Here is a 14868-nt window from a genome sequence, read left to right as displayed (position 1 = left end):
GTTGGCACCTTTGTTATGCCCAGATAATCTATAATGTTATCCGAGACGTAGGTGACGTCGCCCTCATTGGATAGCACCACCAAAAAGCCATCCATGGTCTGTTTCAATAGTTGACTGGCCTCGGCGGACTTAAGCCAATCCTCGCTATCGTTTTCCACCTTGGGCTTCACCAGTGTCGCAGTCGCATCCCCGTCGGCCATGTCAATAGGCTCACGTATATTGGGTACTATAAGAAAATATATAGGTGCATATAAAATAAATATTATAATGGGGCATTATGCTAATAAAAACCTACCAAACTCGAGCATCTGGCGTATTTTCAGATAGGCAATTGTAATGCGCATCACTGATGCCTTGTCCAGCTGATTGACATCGTCGGGCTTCAGCGGCAATGCCTGAGATAGTTCCATAAATATTTCTGTCTCCTTGGAGCGACGACAACGCGCCGCATCTCGTGACTTTTCCTTGCGCTTTTCATTATTCCTGCAAACAGAATTCAACTGCATAAGTATGCGAATATGCAAAGTGAAAAAGCTAGATCTGTATCGGATCACGTAGACCACTCTTGACGTCGTTACACTGGATTTGCAAAAATTTACATGGCTACAGCTAGGGAGCGATACCCTGAGGAGGTGCGGGCTGTTGGGTAGGCAGAAATGCGTGCATTTCAATTGTTGCGATTTGCTGCGTTTTTATTTGATTTGATTCAATTGACGCGGCCAGCGCTTAATTTTTCAATTGAGCAAAACATTCGCTAAAATTTGCTGGCAAGGCGAAGGTGGCAAAGTTCACGGCAGCTGCGCCAAAACACGCGACCAGCCCATAGCTTTTCCAATATAAAAAAAATGAGTATAAATCGATTTTGAATTGAATGCGAACAGTTCATAAATATTTTTAAAAATAACATATGAAACAAAAAAGTGGGCACATCTTCGTGATGCCGAAGATTTAATACCCTTCAATACAGAGGCCTTATGGTTGTTCAGAAACGTAAGAAGAAACGTAACCGCTTCTTCCCATAGTGCAGTAGCGAGATCTTGATAAGATTTGGCTCACATAAAAGCGTCATAGTCTTTCTCGTAAATATCTGGTTTGGTCAAGGTAACTTAATAAACAAACAAGTTTTTAAACATCTATCTTCGAGCGATCGTTCCTATGGCAGCTTTATTATATAGAGCCCCGATCCGAAAAGTTCCAAAACATGTACTGCCTGCAACAGAAAGATGGCGCGTAAAGTCCTAGTAAAAATTTCTTCTAGACTTCCGACCTCCATAAATTTTCAAAAACTAAACCAATTTTCATAATAAACACAATTTTGAATTGTCGTCTGGATCAATTATACATTTAAATTTTATGTAATAAAAAAAGCAAATTTTCTAGAATTCAAAGGGTGTCTGAGAAACACAGACACTGTCTGTATTATTAGCTTGTCAAAAATTACCAAAATTCTGATTTGTTAATTTTTTCCAAAAAACAAAGTACTGCCCCTCTTACACATCAAACTCGCTTAACTTTTCCTAAACTTAACTTATTTTTTGTAATGTAAACCGATTGAAATGTATTTTTATGAATTAGATTCACCCTCTAGATTTTGCATCTTCAACTTTTGCATGTATGAAAATATATTTTCTCGAAATATGTTGGAGGTAGAAATTTTGTAATATTATCGGAAGAATCCAAAGTACGAGCATAGGTCGATTATGTGAGTTACGACAGGCAGAAATTTATTTAAGACCCTTTCACTTTTAGCCCATACACAACCACTCACACACACATGATTGCTTTTTGCCCATGCCAGGCAGTGGACTGCACCACTCATGTGGACAAGTGGACTGTGCTTAGTGGCTTAAGATAACCAGAACCTGACAGACATGACATGAAGTAATTAGATAATAACAAGTTAAAGCCTTGACACCATTCGAGTTGCTGACAAACAAAGGGAAAATATAAATACAAAAAATAAGCAATGATTTTTTTTTCGCTCATCTTCGAGACGCATGTTAAAGGCAATTAGCACGTCGGAAAGTTCAATGGAAAGTGAATGAACCGAACGGATTCGTCACCTCCAAGCGGAATTTTGCACAGAAGATAGGAATATGTAAACATGTTTATTAGAAAGTGCCTCAAGGAAAACTAAACAAACAAATACGTATGCCCAATGTCTTATCAATTGGCCCACCATAAAGAAGACAAAGAAATTATAGTTCACATGACAAATTGCAAATGTGTGCGCTGATAGTATATATATATATATATATGCATTTAATTTATATGCGTACATTTATTAGACAGTTAAGAGTGCACTGACCTCACGCAAAACACACGTTGCGCTGCCAATTCTGACGAAAATATATATACTATATATAAAACACACTCAAATACCAGCTGACTAAGTAACTGCAGCTGCCAAGAAAAACTCGTGAGCTGTCGCAAAACTAATATGCCAAATTAATTGCTAGCGAATGATCATTATAATGTTTATAGTCTCATATAAATAAATATGCGAAATAAGGTCGCCAAATAAAAAGTTTTTGTACGTTGCGGGAACTGCGGCACGTAGCAAAAATTGCACAAACTAAATATATGCACAGAAATGTAACGACAAACTTGTGAAATTCACGAAAAATCCAAAAAAGTTGTCTTAAAAACTCATAAAAAAGAGCGCAAATTAATTATCGAGTCGCGCAGAGCAATAAAACAAATAAAGCTATTTGAAAAAAAGAAAAATATATTAAATATATATACAAAGCAGCAACCTCTTGACAACAAGCGCCAAACGTCACAGCGGCAGATCTTACCCACAAACACCCCCCCCCCCGCTGCCACGCCCCATCCGACTACAATTCCATTTTCTTTAGGAAGCTTTACATGTCAAGCTATGCCGCCATATCAGTAAGACAGACAGATAAACCGAAAAAAATAGCAACAAAGTATTATTATTATTTATCGCATTACTCATACGACGTGTGGCAAGCCCAATTGACAAACTAAACTGTTTGTAATACTCTTCAGCAGCATGTAATTCCTGCTTCCAAACGGCAATTGGCAACAAATACTTGACTTTGAAAACAATATTCATAAGATATCGAGGCAAACAAAAGCCTGATAGCAAATGATTTTTACTAATATGTGTTTCTATGGAAAACGGGATACTAAGTAAATGTGTTTTAGTAAGCCCTAGTTTCCCAGCTAGAAAATACTCTGTTCCCAGATTCCCATTTACCAATCCACGCACACAAAACACACATAAGCAACACACAATTTTAGCTGCGACTTTACTTTTTACCTCAGCCTTACCACGTGTAATATTTATTCTTTTATAACATATGTGTTTATTGCTCTGCTCGATCGTTAATTTTTTCAGTCTAAATATATTTAAATTTGGGTATATACCAAAAAATAAAAGTGTGACTGAAGTTCTATTTCTATTTTTAATTCTGTCGAACATCTGGGCAGAATGTGCAGAAAGTTTCTTAAGACATGTCAAAGCGATTAAATTAATCAAAATATTCAACATTTATGGTGGCTAGAAATCGATTTTACTAATCATCAAATTTGACATTTATCTACGAATAATCGATAGTTCGATACAAATTAATTGTGAACATTTACAAAACATGCAAAAGTATATATATATATATCAAATTACGAAATTATCGATTACTATATATATATATATATGTTATATATGTATGCTTGATCAGTGTGAACAGCCAAGTCGATATCTTCAATCTCTGACTATTAAAACTAGTGTAATAAGTCGGAACGTTGGTTTTTTAGCAGACTTTATTATATGAAAGCATGACAATAATTTGAATTTGTTAAAATAAATTTTTCTGGTCCATCAAAAATCTGAACTCACCAATTATTTACTTTTATATGAAGCAACAACTGAACAATATCATCTATGTATAGCATTAGAACAATCATTCAACTAAAGATTTTCTATTATCTATATTTTAGATAAAAAGAAAATTTTATCAATAAAAAGCAACCTTATGCTTTTAACATATCGTGCATTTGCCTGTTGCATGCAAATCTATTTCATCTTTGGCATTTCGACTTCGCATATTAATATTTAACACACAAAATTGTTTTAAAATATATAAGTAAGTGCTTCGATACAACAATTCCCCAAGTACATAAAAATAAGTATTTATAAGCAGCAGTTCGAATGTATCGTATCGTGCCACCCTATCGCCATGCCCCGCCTCAGTGGGGGCCTTTGATTGCATGCTAATGGCCTGCTTAAACGGCCCGAAGATGCGGGGGGCGGCTGCGGCGAAGTGAATTGTTTTTAATATATTCACATGGCGACTGCATTTTGTTTTGTTGTTTTTTAATTGTTGTTGTTATTGCTTGCTGTGGTTGCTTTAAGCGTTTCCGGCTGCGACCGCCTTTGAGCGACGCTCAATGGCAGCGGAGCGCGGTGAGCACTAGGGCATAGTCTGGGCACGTGCGCTACTATAAGTACAATGTATAACTATATGTAACGTAATCTTTATAATGCGACTAGCTCGAAATCACGAGAGCAGGCAGTCGCTTCAGAATTATTTATTGAACCAGTTCTGGCAGCAGCATCTTACGGCTGAAACTATTGATAATAACATATATATATACATGTAGGTACTCAAAACCTGTTAACTCTTAACCAATTCTTATAGAATGAAAATTTTAACTATGGCAAACAAAACCCATGTGTTTTAATTGCAATTAATTAACAATTAAACACTCAAGTGTTTTAATTACTTGGCATACACAATCCATTTATTAGATTTAACTAACCGCTTGGCAATTCAAATTGTTTTGAAATTTAACTTGGCATTTGGAATGCAAAAGAAGCCTTGTATTATAAATTCTTAATTCTAAGAAATTTATTTTGATACTTTCTATAATAATTGAACTCATCTGAACGCTTATCTATATGGAGATCCTGGTATAGGTTAACACTTGGGTCCAATAAGTTACTCTAGGATTCCACAAAAATTTATTTCAAATTCTTATTTCTAAGAAATTTATTTGCATGCAAAGATTATAGTAAACTGGAGCTTTAAGTTAATTTCGAGAATAAACTAGAGCTTTAAGTTCATTTGAATTTATGGCAATTAAGAGTAATCTGAAATTGTAGCGCACGAATTTTCAAACTTAAATTGAATATGCAGAAATTTAAAAAAAAAAATGGAATTTAAAAAACTCTTCAAATTCAAATATTTAAAAAACAAAATACTGTACAATCGTAGTGTTCAAAAGAAAAACACGAGCAAATACAAAATAGGTTTCAAGACTCTTCGAGTTAAAAAATTCAGAAAAAAATATATTGTATACCTACAAAAACCTTTAATATTTATTGAAATGGAAATTTCCAGAAAAAATTAGAATTTGAATTACAATAATGCTTCCAAACGTATTCAAGCTAAAATATTCCTACTGAAATCCCATAACCTAAATGTTCATACTAACAATTCGAATAATAAACTAGTTTAAAAAATAAAATATCATTTAAAAACTAAATATCTAAATATAAATAAGACTAAATAATTTTAAATCAAATCTCAGCCAAGTCAAAGCCAAGTTTAGGAGCAAAGTTCAAGGCAGAGCTCAGAACCCAGCAATAAATCTGACGCTTTGCTAAGTAATTGCAAATATAAATATATACATTATATATTATTAAGGGTTTCGGATATTGCAATAGATAAGCAAATATTATGGCTAAACGTGCAGCTCGTTTGCGGTTAGTCAAACGTAAACAAATTCTTTGCAAAGCATGCGCAAGCGCGAGACACACAGATACACACACACACAGACACACACACACACACACACAGAAACACACACACACATTATTAAGTGTTTGTGTGTGAGCCATGAGGCAGTCGCACGCCTTCGGCATATAAAGTAAGCATTCTTCTGCGTCAATCGAAAGACGACAGCAATTCATTTTACTTTCCTTTTTTTTTAATATATTAAATTGGAAAAAAATATATTTATTAAAAAACAAAATTTGTTTTTCATTTTTTAATACAAAAACGAAATGTATATCTATGCTGAAGCAGTTTGCTAAAGTGACACACGCTCTGCTTTTATTGTAGATCACCTTTCCTATCGTTGATTTTATTGCTTTGATTTACATTTTATAGATAATAAACTGAAATATTTCTGATATATTTATGCATTTGCTACGTATAGGCTAGCACTGGCCCTATTTGAATACCCAAGCAATCAAAAGTGTACAACACACGCACATAGATTATGTAAGTGCAAACTGATAACAAATTCTAAAATGATAATAGATTTTAAATGTTTGAGTTTGTTTTATGTAGACATATCCAACGCCAACAGGAGAGACGTACGTTTAGCTTTTATATCATTTTAAATACATATATATATATATATATATATATATATATATATATATTTATGTATATATATATTTTAAATATATATATATATATATATATATATATATATATGTTAATTTAATGACTACTTCAGCTTAGTATTAATTAAACTAGAAAACATGCTCAAGCTTAAGTTACCTGACTAAGAACTACCCTGTACACAGCCTCGCGCATATTCTGGATAATTCCTTACTTTTTTGCATAACTCGAAATCAAATCGACCGAAAGTTATCAACTTTTTGGAGCTTTAAGAGCTTATATGTATACCAAAAATCAAAGAGAAGAGAAAAATTTACGAGAACAACAGTCAATATTTTACATATTTATAGCCTAATTGCACTATTAACATTTATAACATTTATAAAATTTCTTACGAATGTTATATTATTTGCGAATGTGAACGTGTTTGTGTTTAACCTAAAAAATCAAACGGATCAGCTGTTTATTTAAAAAATCGATACGTGTGCCATTTATATGTTACCAACAACTTACACTTGCTAACGGAATCGTAGAATGTGAAGTTTGCAAATGTAACAAATGTTGAGCATAATGAAATCAGGCTTTTAGATGTTTTACGCTGTGATAAACCTTCGGCAAGATCAATTCAGCTCGTATTCATCGAGAATATCTATGCTTAGTGAGAACTGTAATAATAATTATAATCATTTGCACATTTCCAGACACAAGCATTAAATATTCCAATTTAAAATCATTTCGCGCTTTTATCAAAGAAGAATTTTACAATCAAACGAGAAATGCCAACTGCTCACAATCTATGACTTATACAGGGTATACATAGTTTTTGTGCAGGCACATAAATAAGCTCATACATATGTCTAATGTATAATAATAGTACTGTGGGCGCGATAAGATGTGCGCCCACTCTGGTTACTTAGTTGTCGGGCGGTGTGATAAGCGACTAATGCTGGCGTTTTTAACGTTTTGTAGCCGGATGGATGGACAGAAAGACTGGACACCCAGCGAATACCAAGTGCATTTCAATGCTGTCTACGCTACGCCCAATCCCTGCACTTACATAAAGTCCTCGATATCCACAAACTGCGTAAATTGACAGGGCTCCGGTTGACTCGGACCATAGCCATAGCAATGCTCATAGCCCCAGTGCTGGTTGCCGCGACACGGCGTTGCCAGGTTGAGCAGCCGCATACCTGGACGTGCATAGGGCATGCCCGACTGCTGGCCATAGCCCGACGAGAACTGGCAAAAATCGGATGCCTGCCGCTGGTAAGGATGAAAGCGCGACATCGACGGCGACAGCTCCAGGCTCGTGCAGCCGTTGTACAGGCCGCTAGCCGCAGCACCGCCGCCTGCATAGGCTGGCGTTGGTGGTGCGGGCATATTGTAGAAGCCGCCATTATTGAAGTTTACGGCGGGCTCATTAATGGGCCTACAGCCATAGATTAAGCCATTAGACGGGTTTTGTTGCTGTTGTTGTTGTGGTTTTATGTCTGGCTCATAGAAGCAGCTGGCATCGTCGCCATAGAAATTATTTTCAACACTTGGAAAATTACAGTTTTCCCAGCCGTTGCAAGAATTAAACATTATATTTTGTTATTGATGGCTGAAGCCATGTCACACACACACACACGCACAAACACTCAAAAACACTGATTTTATTGTTTTTTTTTTTTGGTAAGAGAAAAACAACCGCTTGTAAGGAACATTTAAAATGAACAGAAAATTCTAATAGCATGAAATTCATATTTATAGCAGTTGGCAGCAAAATCGCAATATCAAACTGATAGCAAAAGCACCCACGCACACAAACACGAACTTACACATACATAAGTACACTAAGAGAAAAAGTGGTTGAAATCCATTCAAGTGCAAAAGTTATCCAAAGTACAAAATCACAAGGCAGCGTTCTCGCTCCTATTCTATATACAATATTTTCAGCCGACATCCCACAAATTAATAATTCTGGCATGTTATTGGCTTCTTACGCCGATGATGTCTGTGTTTTAAACTCAAACACATCAGAAAGTGAAGCAACAACAGGTATTCAGCGATACCTCGATGAATTTGGTAATTGGGCCAAGAAGTGGAACATGGGAATTAACACCAGCAAATCGATTAATGTCTGTTTCACATTACGACGTAAACGAACTCCACCAGTTTCTCTCAACATGCAACCAATTCCACAAGCATCCTCGGCCAGATATCTGGGCATCACCCTCGACCAACGACTTACTTATCGAGAACATTTTGAAAAAGCTGCGACAACCTGTTATCTGAAGAGAGACAAACTTCACTGGATGTTGAACCGAAGAAGTAAGCTTCCATTACGGTGCAAAACTCAAATCTACCAGCAAATCATTGCGCCAACTTGGAGATATGGCATCCAGATTTGGGGCACAGCTACCAAATCAAACAGAAGACGTTTCCAGACAATCCAAAATAAAGCTTTACGCCTAATAACTGGCTGCAGCTGGTATGTCAGTAATCTGACAGAGATCTGAATATTACGCTAATAGAAGATCAGATCTCTTTCTACTCCAGTCGCTATAACGAAAGACTGATAAACCACCAAAACAGATCTGCACAAGCCCTTGTCGGATCTATTCCTATAAATAGACTGAAGAAAAGACACTTCGGTCTTTTACAAAACTTAACCTTAACCTTATGTAGAGCAGGAGAAAATAAACTAAGAAACAAACATTGTTAAATGCAAATTTTGAAGCATGTACATGTTTAAAAACTCATATTATCTTTTAATATAATAAAGATTTTCATAATAAAAAAAGTACAAAATACCTTATTTCAAGAACTTTTTATACCCAAAATTTGTATACACAAGACTCAACAATCGGGCCAAAGCTGGTATTTCTTAAAGTGCGAACGAAATTCTCTTTTCAAGTACTTAGATTGAGAAAGTTTTACGCTTATTCCAAGCAAGAACGAAATGTACTTTGAAATTTGAAATGCCAAAGCATACAGGAATTTTGGTGCTGTCCCTTTTCTTCAAGTGTAGGCTTTGAAAATCCCAAACAACAATGCTGCAATTGGTAAGAGCGAAACGTTTTCAATGAACTTCACAGAAGTTGGAATGAAAACGCAGTACTAAATGCCAGACATTAACAGCAGCTATCAGTCGCTATCAGCACAAGAGATAGCCAGAGAGTGAGAGAGAGAGAGAAAGAGAGAGAGAGAGGGAGAGGCTGCTGCTGATAAGATAAAGGCCCAAAACAACACGTTGCTCGCCGCTTGCAGCCAGGCCAATTATTCATGTGTGAATTGACCAGAGATAAGAGAGAAGCCAGCGTTGAGTGCGCAAAACTGGCAGAAAGCAATACAAATAAACAAAAAAATAAATAAAAGGAAAAATAAAACAAATTAAAAAAAGTGGACACATTAATTACACATTTAGCTAGTTCATTAACTTGGCTAAAAGAGTTGCATACTCTACAGCGCAGCAACTGATATGCATATATCGCTCTGTCTCCCTCTCTCTCTCTCTTGCTCTCTCTCTCTCCCTCTCTTTCACGCACACGCGCCTTATAAAACGCTTTTCTTATCTATCAAGGACTCGAGTCTGGCAAAATATTTGCATACGCAGCCCGCACAAACTGCAGTAGTTTATTCTTGTTAGATACAAAGTAAAACGCTTACAAATCAAAAAATATAAAATAAATAAAATAAAATGAAAACCTGTTAACTGTAGTTCCACCTTCACAATTTGGCCAGCTGGATAGAAATCCGCCGCGTTTTTTTTTTTCTGTTTCTTATGCTACGTTTGTAGCCAGCTCTGATAACATTGTAAAACATAATAAAGTCAAATATTTTCATTGTGTTTTTTTTTTTTTGTTGGTAAACACGGGCTGAAAGTGAAACGAGATAAGCAAGCAAATAGGCAGCAGGCACCTGGCGCGATTAACTAACGGTTAATGTGCCTAAAGATGTGATCCGCTCCACAAGCAGATTACTGAATGGTGACTGGTGAATGGCCGCCAAAGTTTATTAGAGGCCCGAGTACATTTAACAACAACAATTGATATCATAGCTCTAAAATAAAAAAAAAAACAGTGCTAATCTGATTGATCACTGACTAAATCCACAGATTTGCCGATTGCTGGAATCGGCATATATTAAACAAAATTTCGATAGGTTGCGAAACGAGAAAGTCACGATATCTTCGACAGGCCTATGATATAATACTCTTGTAGACCTTCGCCATACAGATATGTGAGCATAGCGAAGCTTCTAAAGGCTGAATTTAATGAAAATATCTTGGGAAACAGATTATTTTGACAAACAAAAAATCTGTAGCGCGATCTATATAAGGTTTGGCTCACATAGTGGCAGCATAGTTTGGTCAAGATTTGGTCAAAGGGTTTTCATACAAAAACTTTATATTCGATCGATCGTTCATAGGGCAGCTGTATGCAAACTTCCAAGTTGATTGGTTTTATCAACTCGGCTGTTGATGCTGATTAAGAATATATCAACTTTAAAGGGTCGTCTCAATCTATGTCTCATTCTATGCGTTACACATTTCATGACAAAATTATTCTACCCCAAAATTATAAATAATAGTAAGGTGAATTAAAAAAAATGTATATATCAACTAGATTATTTAACTGCTAATTTACTTTTGATAAGAGCATAAGAGAGTAGAGAAAATTTCGAACCTACTCCCAATAGGTAGAAAAATAAAAGTCAAACGGGTCGGATAAGAAAATACCTCTTTTTTGTGTAGAGATTAAGAATATTTTTAAAGCAATGGCAAAAATCCAACAAAATTATAGATAGACTTTTGAAGCAGAAGGATCACATATATAACAATCAATCTTAAGTTCGGGCTAAGAGGGAAGAATACGCAACAAGTTCAAAAAAATACCTGGCTGAACAGAAAGAAGCTACTCTGACCCCAAAATGAATATATATTCCTGGTCAGCATCAATAGCCGAGTCGAACAAGACATCCATATGTATGAACGTGCCGAACCTCAAAGAGCTAGAGACTTGAAATTTTGAACGTAGATCCTTCTAGTGCCCTAACCCCTTAGGGTTAAGAAGCTAGAGTCACAAAATTTGATATATAGCTTCTTGTAAATTAAATTAAAAGTCTAGTAAAATTACAAAAAAATTGGTATATTATTGCTATTTATTGTATAAAATTGTATATTTTATTTGTTCAAGAGTATAGTGAGCACAAGAGAAAAAAAATATAATTAAGATAAAAGGTATCAAGATATGAGCCTATAACAATCACAATCACACGCTGAGCAATTGCTTTATTACGAAATGGGGTCACATGCGATCCAGTTAAGTCTCATGTTTTATCACATACAAAACAGGCCATCATCGGGCGTTCCCATTTATATGGCATACAGGTATTACAATAACCGGAGGATAACAACAGCAAAAACAATTTATGCATATTTGCAAACCAGCTGTGCAACTCGCAAGAATTATGGGCAATTTTTTGCTGTTAACCACTTGCCCCCGACAAGCGCAAAGGCTACATAAATTTACTTTCCCTGCCGCAATATCATGAAAAATAAGAAAACATAATTATCACAACAAAATCAAAATTATTGCATATAGTATAAAAATAAATCGGCTGAAGGCAGCGCCGCAGAGCAGATACATTCAGGCACAGCTACAGATACAAATGGCAGAGACACAGAAACACAGATACAAAACAAAAAAAAAAAACGGATGAAAAAATGAACGCGTGAGACGGCTGCTGCAGTTGGCGGTTGCATGGCAACAGAGTCGATGGAGTTTGGCTCAGATCGTAAGACGACGACATCGAAAACAATAACAACAACAACAACAACAAGAACAACAAGAACAACAATAGCAACAACAACAACAACAACAACAGCAACAACCACTGAGTTTTTTTATATAAATAAAAAGAAAATCCGACCAAAAACAAAAACAACAACAGTCGTTTGAGGCATACGGAACACAGGCAGGCACACACACGACCACACCATTTACATACACAACAAACACACACACGCACACACACACACACGCCCCGCCAACCCGTAGCCCCGCTAACATCATCACACTTTAGTTCGTTTGCGCAAAAAGTAGGTCGTCGTGGCCAGACAGAGGCTGCCGCGGCCAGCAACAACAAATAAAAAAAACAAACAAACAACAATAACAACAGCAGCAAACAACAATAGCAACAACAACAACAACGGCAACCTTAACAATAAACAACAACAATGAAGCATATCATTTAAATATTTTACATATTGCGCTCTTAGGCTAATGTTAATCTTATGCGTTTGTTTGCCTTGCGCTGATATTGAAATACACAACATTTCTATTTATATATCTATATTTATTGTTTTCTATAATTTGATATTCATTTTTATATAAAAAAAAAACAAAGGGTAGCTTAGTGCATATGCCGCGTGCATGTTCGACATGGCAATACACACAAGTATATATGTTGTATATATACAAATATATACATGAATATACAAAAAACTTTTGAGATGTTAAACGAAACAAAAAATAACACAATATAAAGAGCAACAATAAAAGCTTATTTTTAACCTATATTTATCCTTTATAGCTACAATAATATAGCTGTCTGATTTTGCTCCTCAGTAAGGAAACTGCCAGAACTCGTATTTGCCAAGTTTCGTAAAGATGAGATAATGAAAAACGATAAAGTTTTCTATAAAAGTACCGATCATAATGTGGTCTTCTTCTATGCGTTATACGTTTCATGTAAAGGGTATACAAAAGTCAAATGGATATTTTATAATTTAGTTATAAAAACAACATCTATTGGCAAATGTAAAAAACTATTCTTTTAGGTATATAGCCAGATAAACAACTTTACAAATTTCGTAAAAGAATTTCGTATTATTAAGCTCTAGATTTGAACAAGATTCGTCTCTACAAGGCGATTCTTAATCCATAAGCGATTTCTATAGAAATCCTTCAAAAGAACTTGGTAGATATTCATAAAACCCCAAACTAGCGCTATAAATGAAATAAATATATATGCTGTGAGCTTTATTAATAGGTTAACTTCGCTTTGGATCTATTCAACAGTAGAAGGAACACACGACGCTTACAAGAGGTATTAATTAAGCCAAATTTAACAAACTTTAATGTAAGACATATTGTATGAACTCGTCGGATCTAAAACAATTCTGTTAAGTTTTATAGTATCCTACCTCATTTTTTAAGCCATTTGTTTATTGTCTTAAGACATATTACTCATAAAAACCGAGTTGAAAAAAAAATTATTTGCAGATTCATCAGAAAAGCAAAATATTACAAATTGTATTCGTCAAGTCGTCAAAATTTAAAAAAATATTGTATTACAATTTGTTTTCTAGCTTACATCAAATTTGAAAACGTTTATATTTTTAATTCTCCATTGCTGTCAAATCCTAAGTTTAATTAAGCTTAATTTTAACATTGACAACAATTGAAAAACCATTTTTCATAAAATCTGTTAATGCTTTAACAACATTTGCTAATGAAATTGTGCGCGTATATAGTAACAAGTATTTATTTGATTTACAAAATTTGTCTGATTATATTTGCTGCAAATTTTTTTTTTTCAAAACATTTGAGAAACCGATAAGTTTAATTTTAAATAGCTCCATAATCTCTGTTAACAAAAATCTGTGTCAAATATACAGCATTCAAATAATTCTTTTTTTATAAAGGCCAAGATGTCTAGCGAGTAAATCAACTCGAGCGGACAAGCAAGTGCACAATGAGGTCGTGACTAGTGATGGCAGCGTGAGCGGCATGGAATGGAATGCGATATGTTTATATATCGTTTTCAAATAAATTGGCATTGTTTGCCGAAGTATTTTTAGTTACTAAAAACTTTCTACAATTAATTTAAAAGAAATGCAAATAATATTCAATATTTTTTATATAATTATTTGAATAGACCGATTTTTATTATAAATTCAATAATCTTAAAGAAGAAACGACACATAGCTTTATGCTATGAAACTTAGAATGTAGATAATCAAGAACAAAAAGACTAAATTCATGTGCTATGAACGTTCTTTTGTAGACTATCAAGAATAAAAAGGCTACATTTTTAAAGTTCATAAAAACAAACGACAAATATGCTAAAAAAACTTCTCGTTTAGACTATCAAGAATAAAAAGACTGAATTGTTATCGTTAACGTTAACAAGTAGCCATATGCTATAAAACTTGTCTTGTCTCTCTCTTACGAATAAAAAGGCTAAATTCTTATGCTATGAAACATCAGAAATAGAATATTGGAAAAAAATCGCAAAATGTTCAGCGTTTTTAAGAACAAACAAAAAATAGCTATACGCTGTGTATTCTCGAGTAGACTATCAAGAATAAAAAGGGTAAATTTTTAACCACTTTATGTACAAAGTATAGCTATATGCTATAAAACTTCTCTTATATACTATACGAATAAAAAGGCTAAATTCTTATGCTATGACACTTTCCAAGTAGACTATTCGAAGAAAA

At 34.7% G+C, this 14868-nt stretch overlaps 2 protein-coding genes across 3 annotated transcripts in view; both read right to left on the bottom strand.

Annotated features, from left to right (window-relative positions):
- LOC115761221 (protein similar-like) overlaps positions 1 to 14868 on the bottom strand; it is a 115020-nt gene that overhangs the window by 95751 nt on the left and 4401 nt on the right. For both annotated transcript variants that reach the window (XM_030702910.1, XM_030702909.1), the window contains exons 2-3: positions 296 to 483; positions 9 to 226 (exon numbers count right to left, since the gene is read on the bottom strand). In XM_030702910.1, the coding sequence (XP_030558770.1) occupies positions 9 to 226; positions 296 to 483 (406 nt within the window). The remainder of the gene's footprint in view (positions 1 to 8; positions 227 to 295; positions 484 to 14868) is intronic.
- Positions 7405 to 7779, bottom strand: LOC115761222. The gene has a single exon (XM_030702911.1). It carries the CDS (start codon positions 7755 to 7757, stop codon positions 7431 to 7433), a length of 327 nt encoding a protein of 108 aa, XP_030558771.1. The 5' UTR covers positions 7758 to 7779; the 3' UTR covers positions 7405 to 7430.

Source organism: Drosophila novamexicana, unplaced genomic scaffold, assembly GCF_003285875.2.
Source record: "Drosophila novamexicana strain 15010-1031.04,08,12 unplaced genomic scaffold, DnovRS2.1 tig00000485-arrow-pilon, whole genome shotgun sequence".
NCBI classification, from domain to species: domain Eukaryota; kingdom Metazoa; phylum Arthropoda; class Insecta; order Diptera; family Drosophilidae; genus Drosophila; species Drosophila novamexicana.
Note: the sequence above shows the minus strand (reverse complement) of the source record. Positions and strands in the feature narration are given on the sequence as shown.

Excerpts from the sequence above, each read along its gene's own strand:
- LOC115761222 (XM_030702911.1), bottom strand. The coding sequence starts at position 7,757 with ATGCCCGCACCACCAACGCCAGCCTATGCAGGCGGCGGTGCTGCGGCT.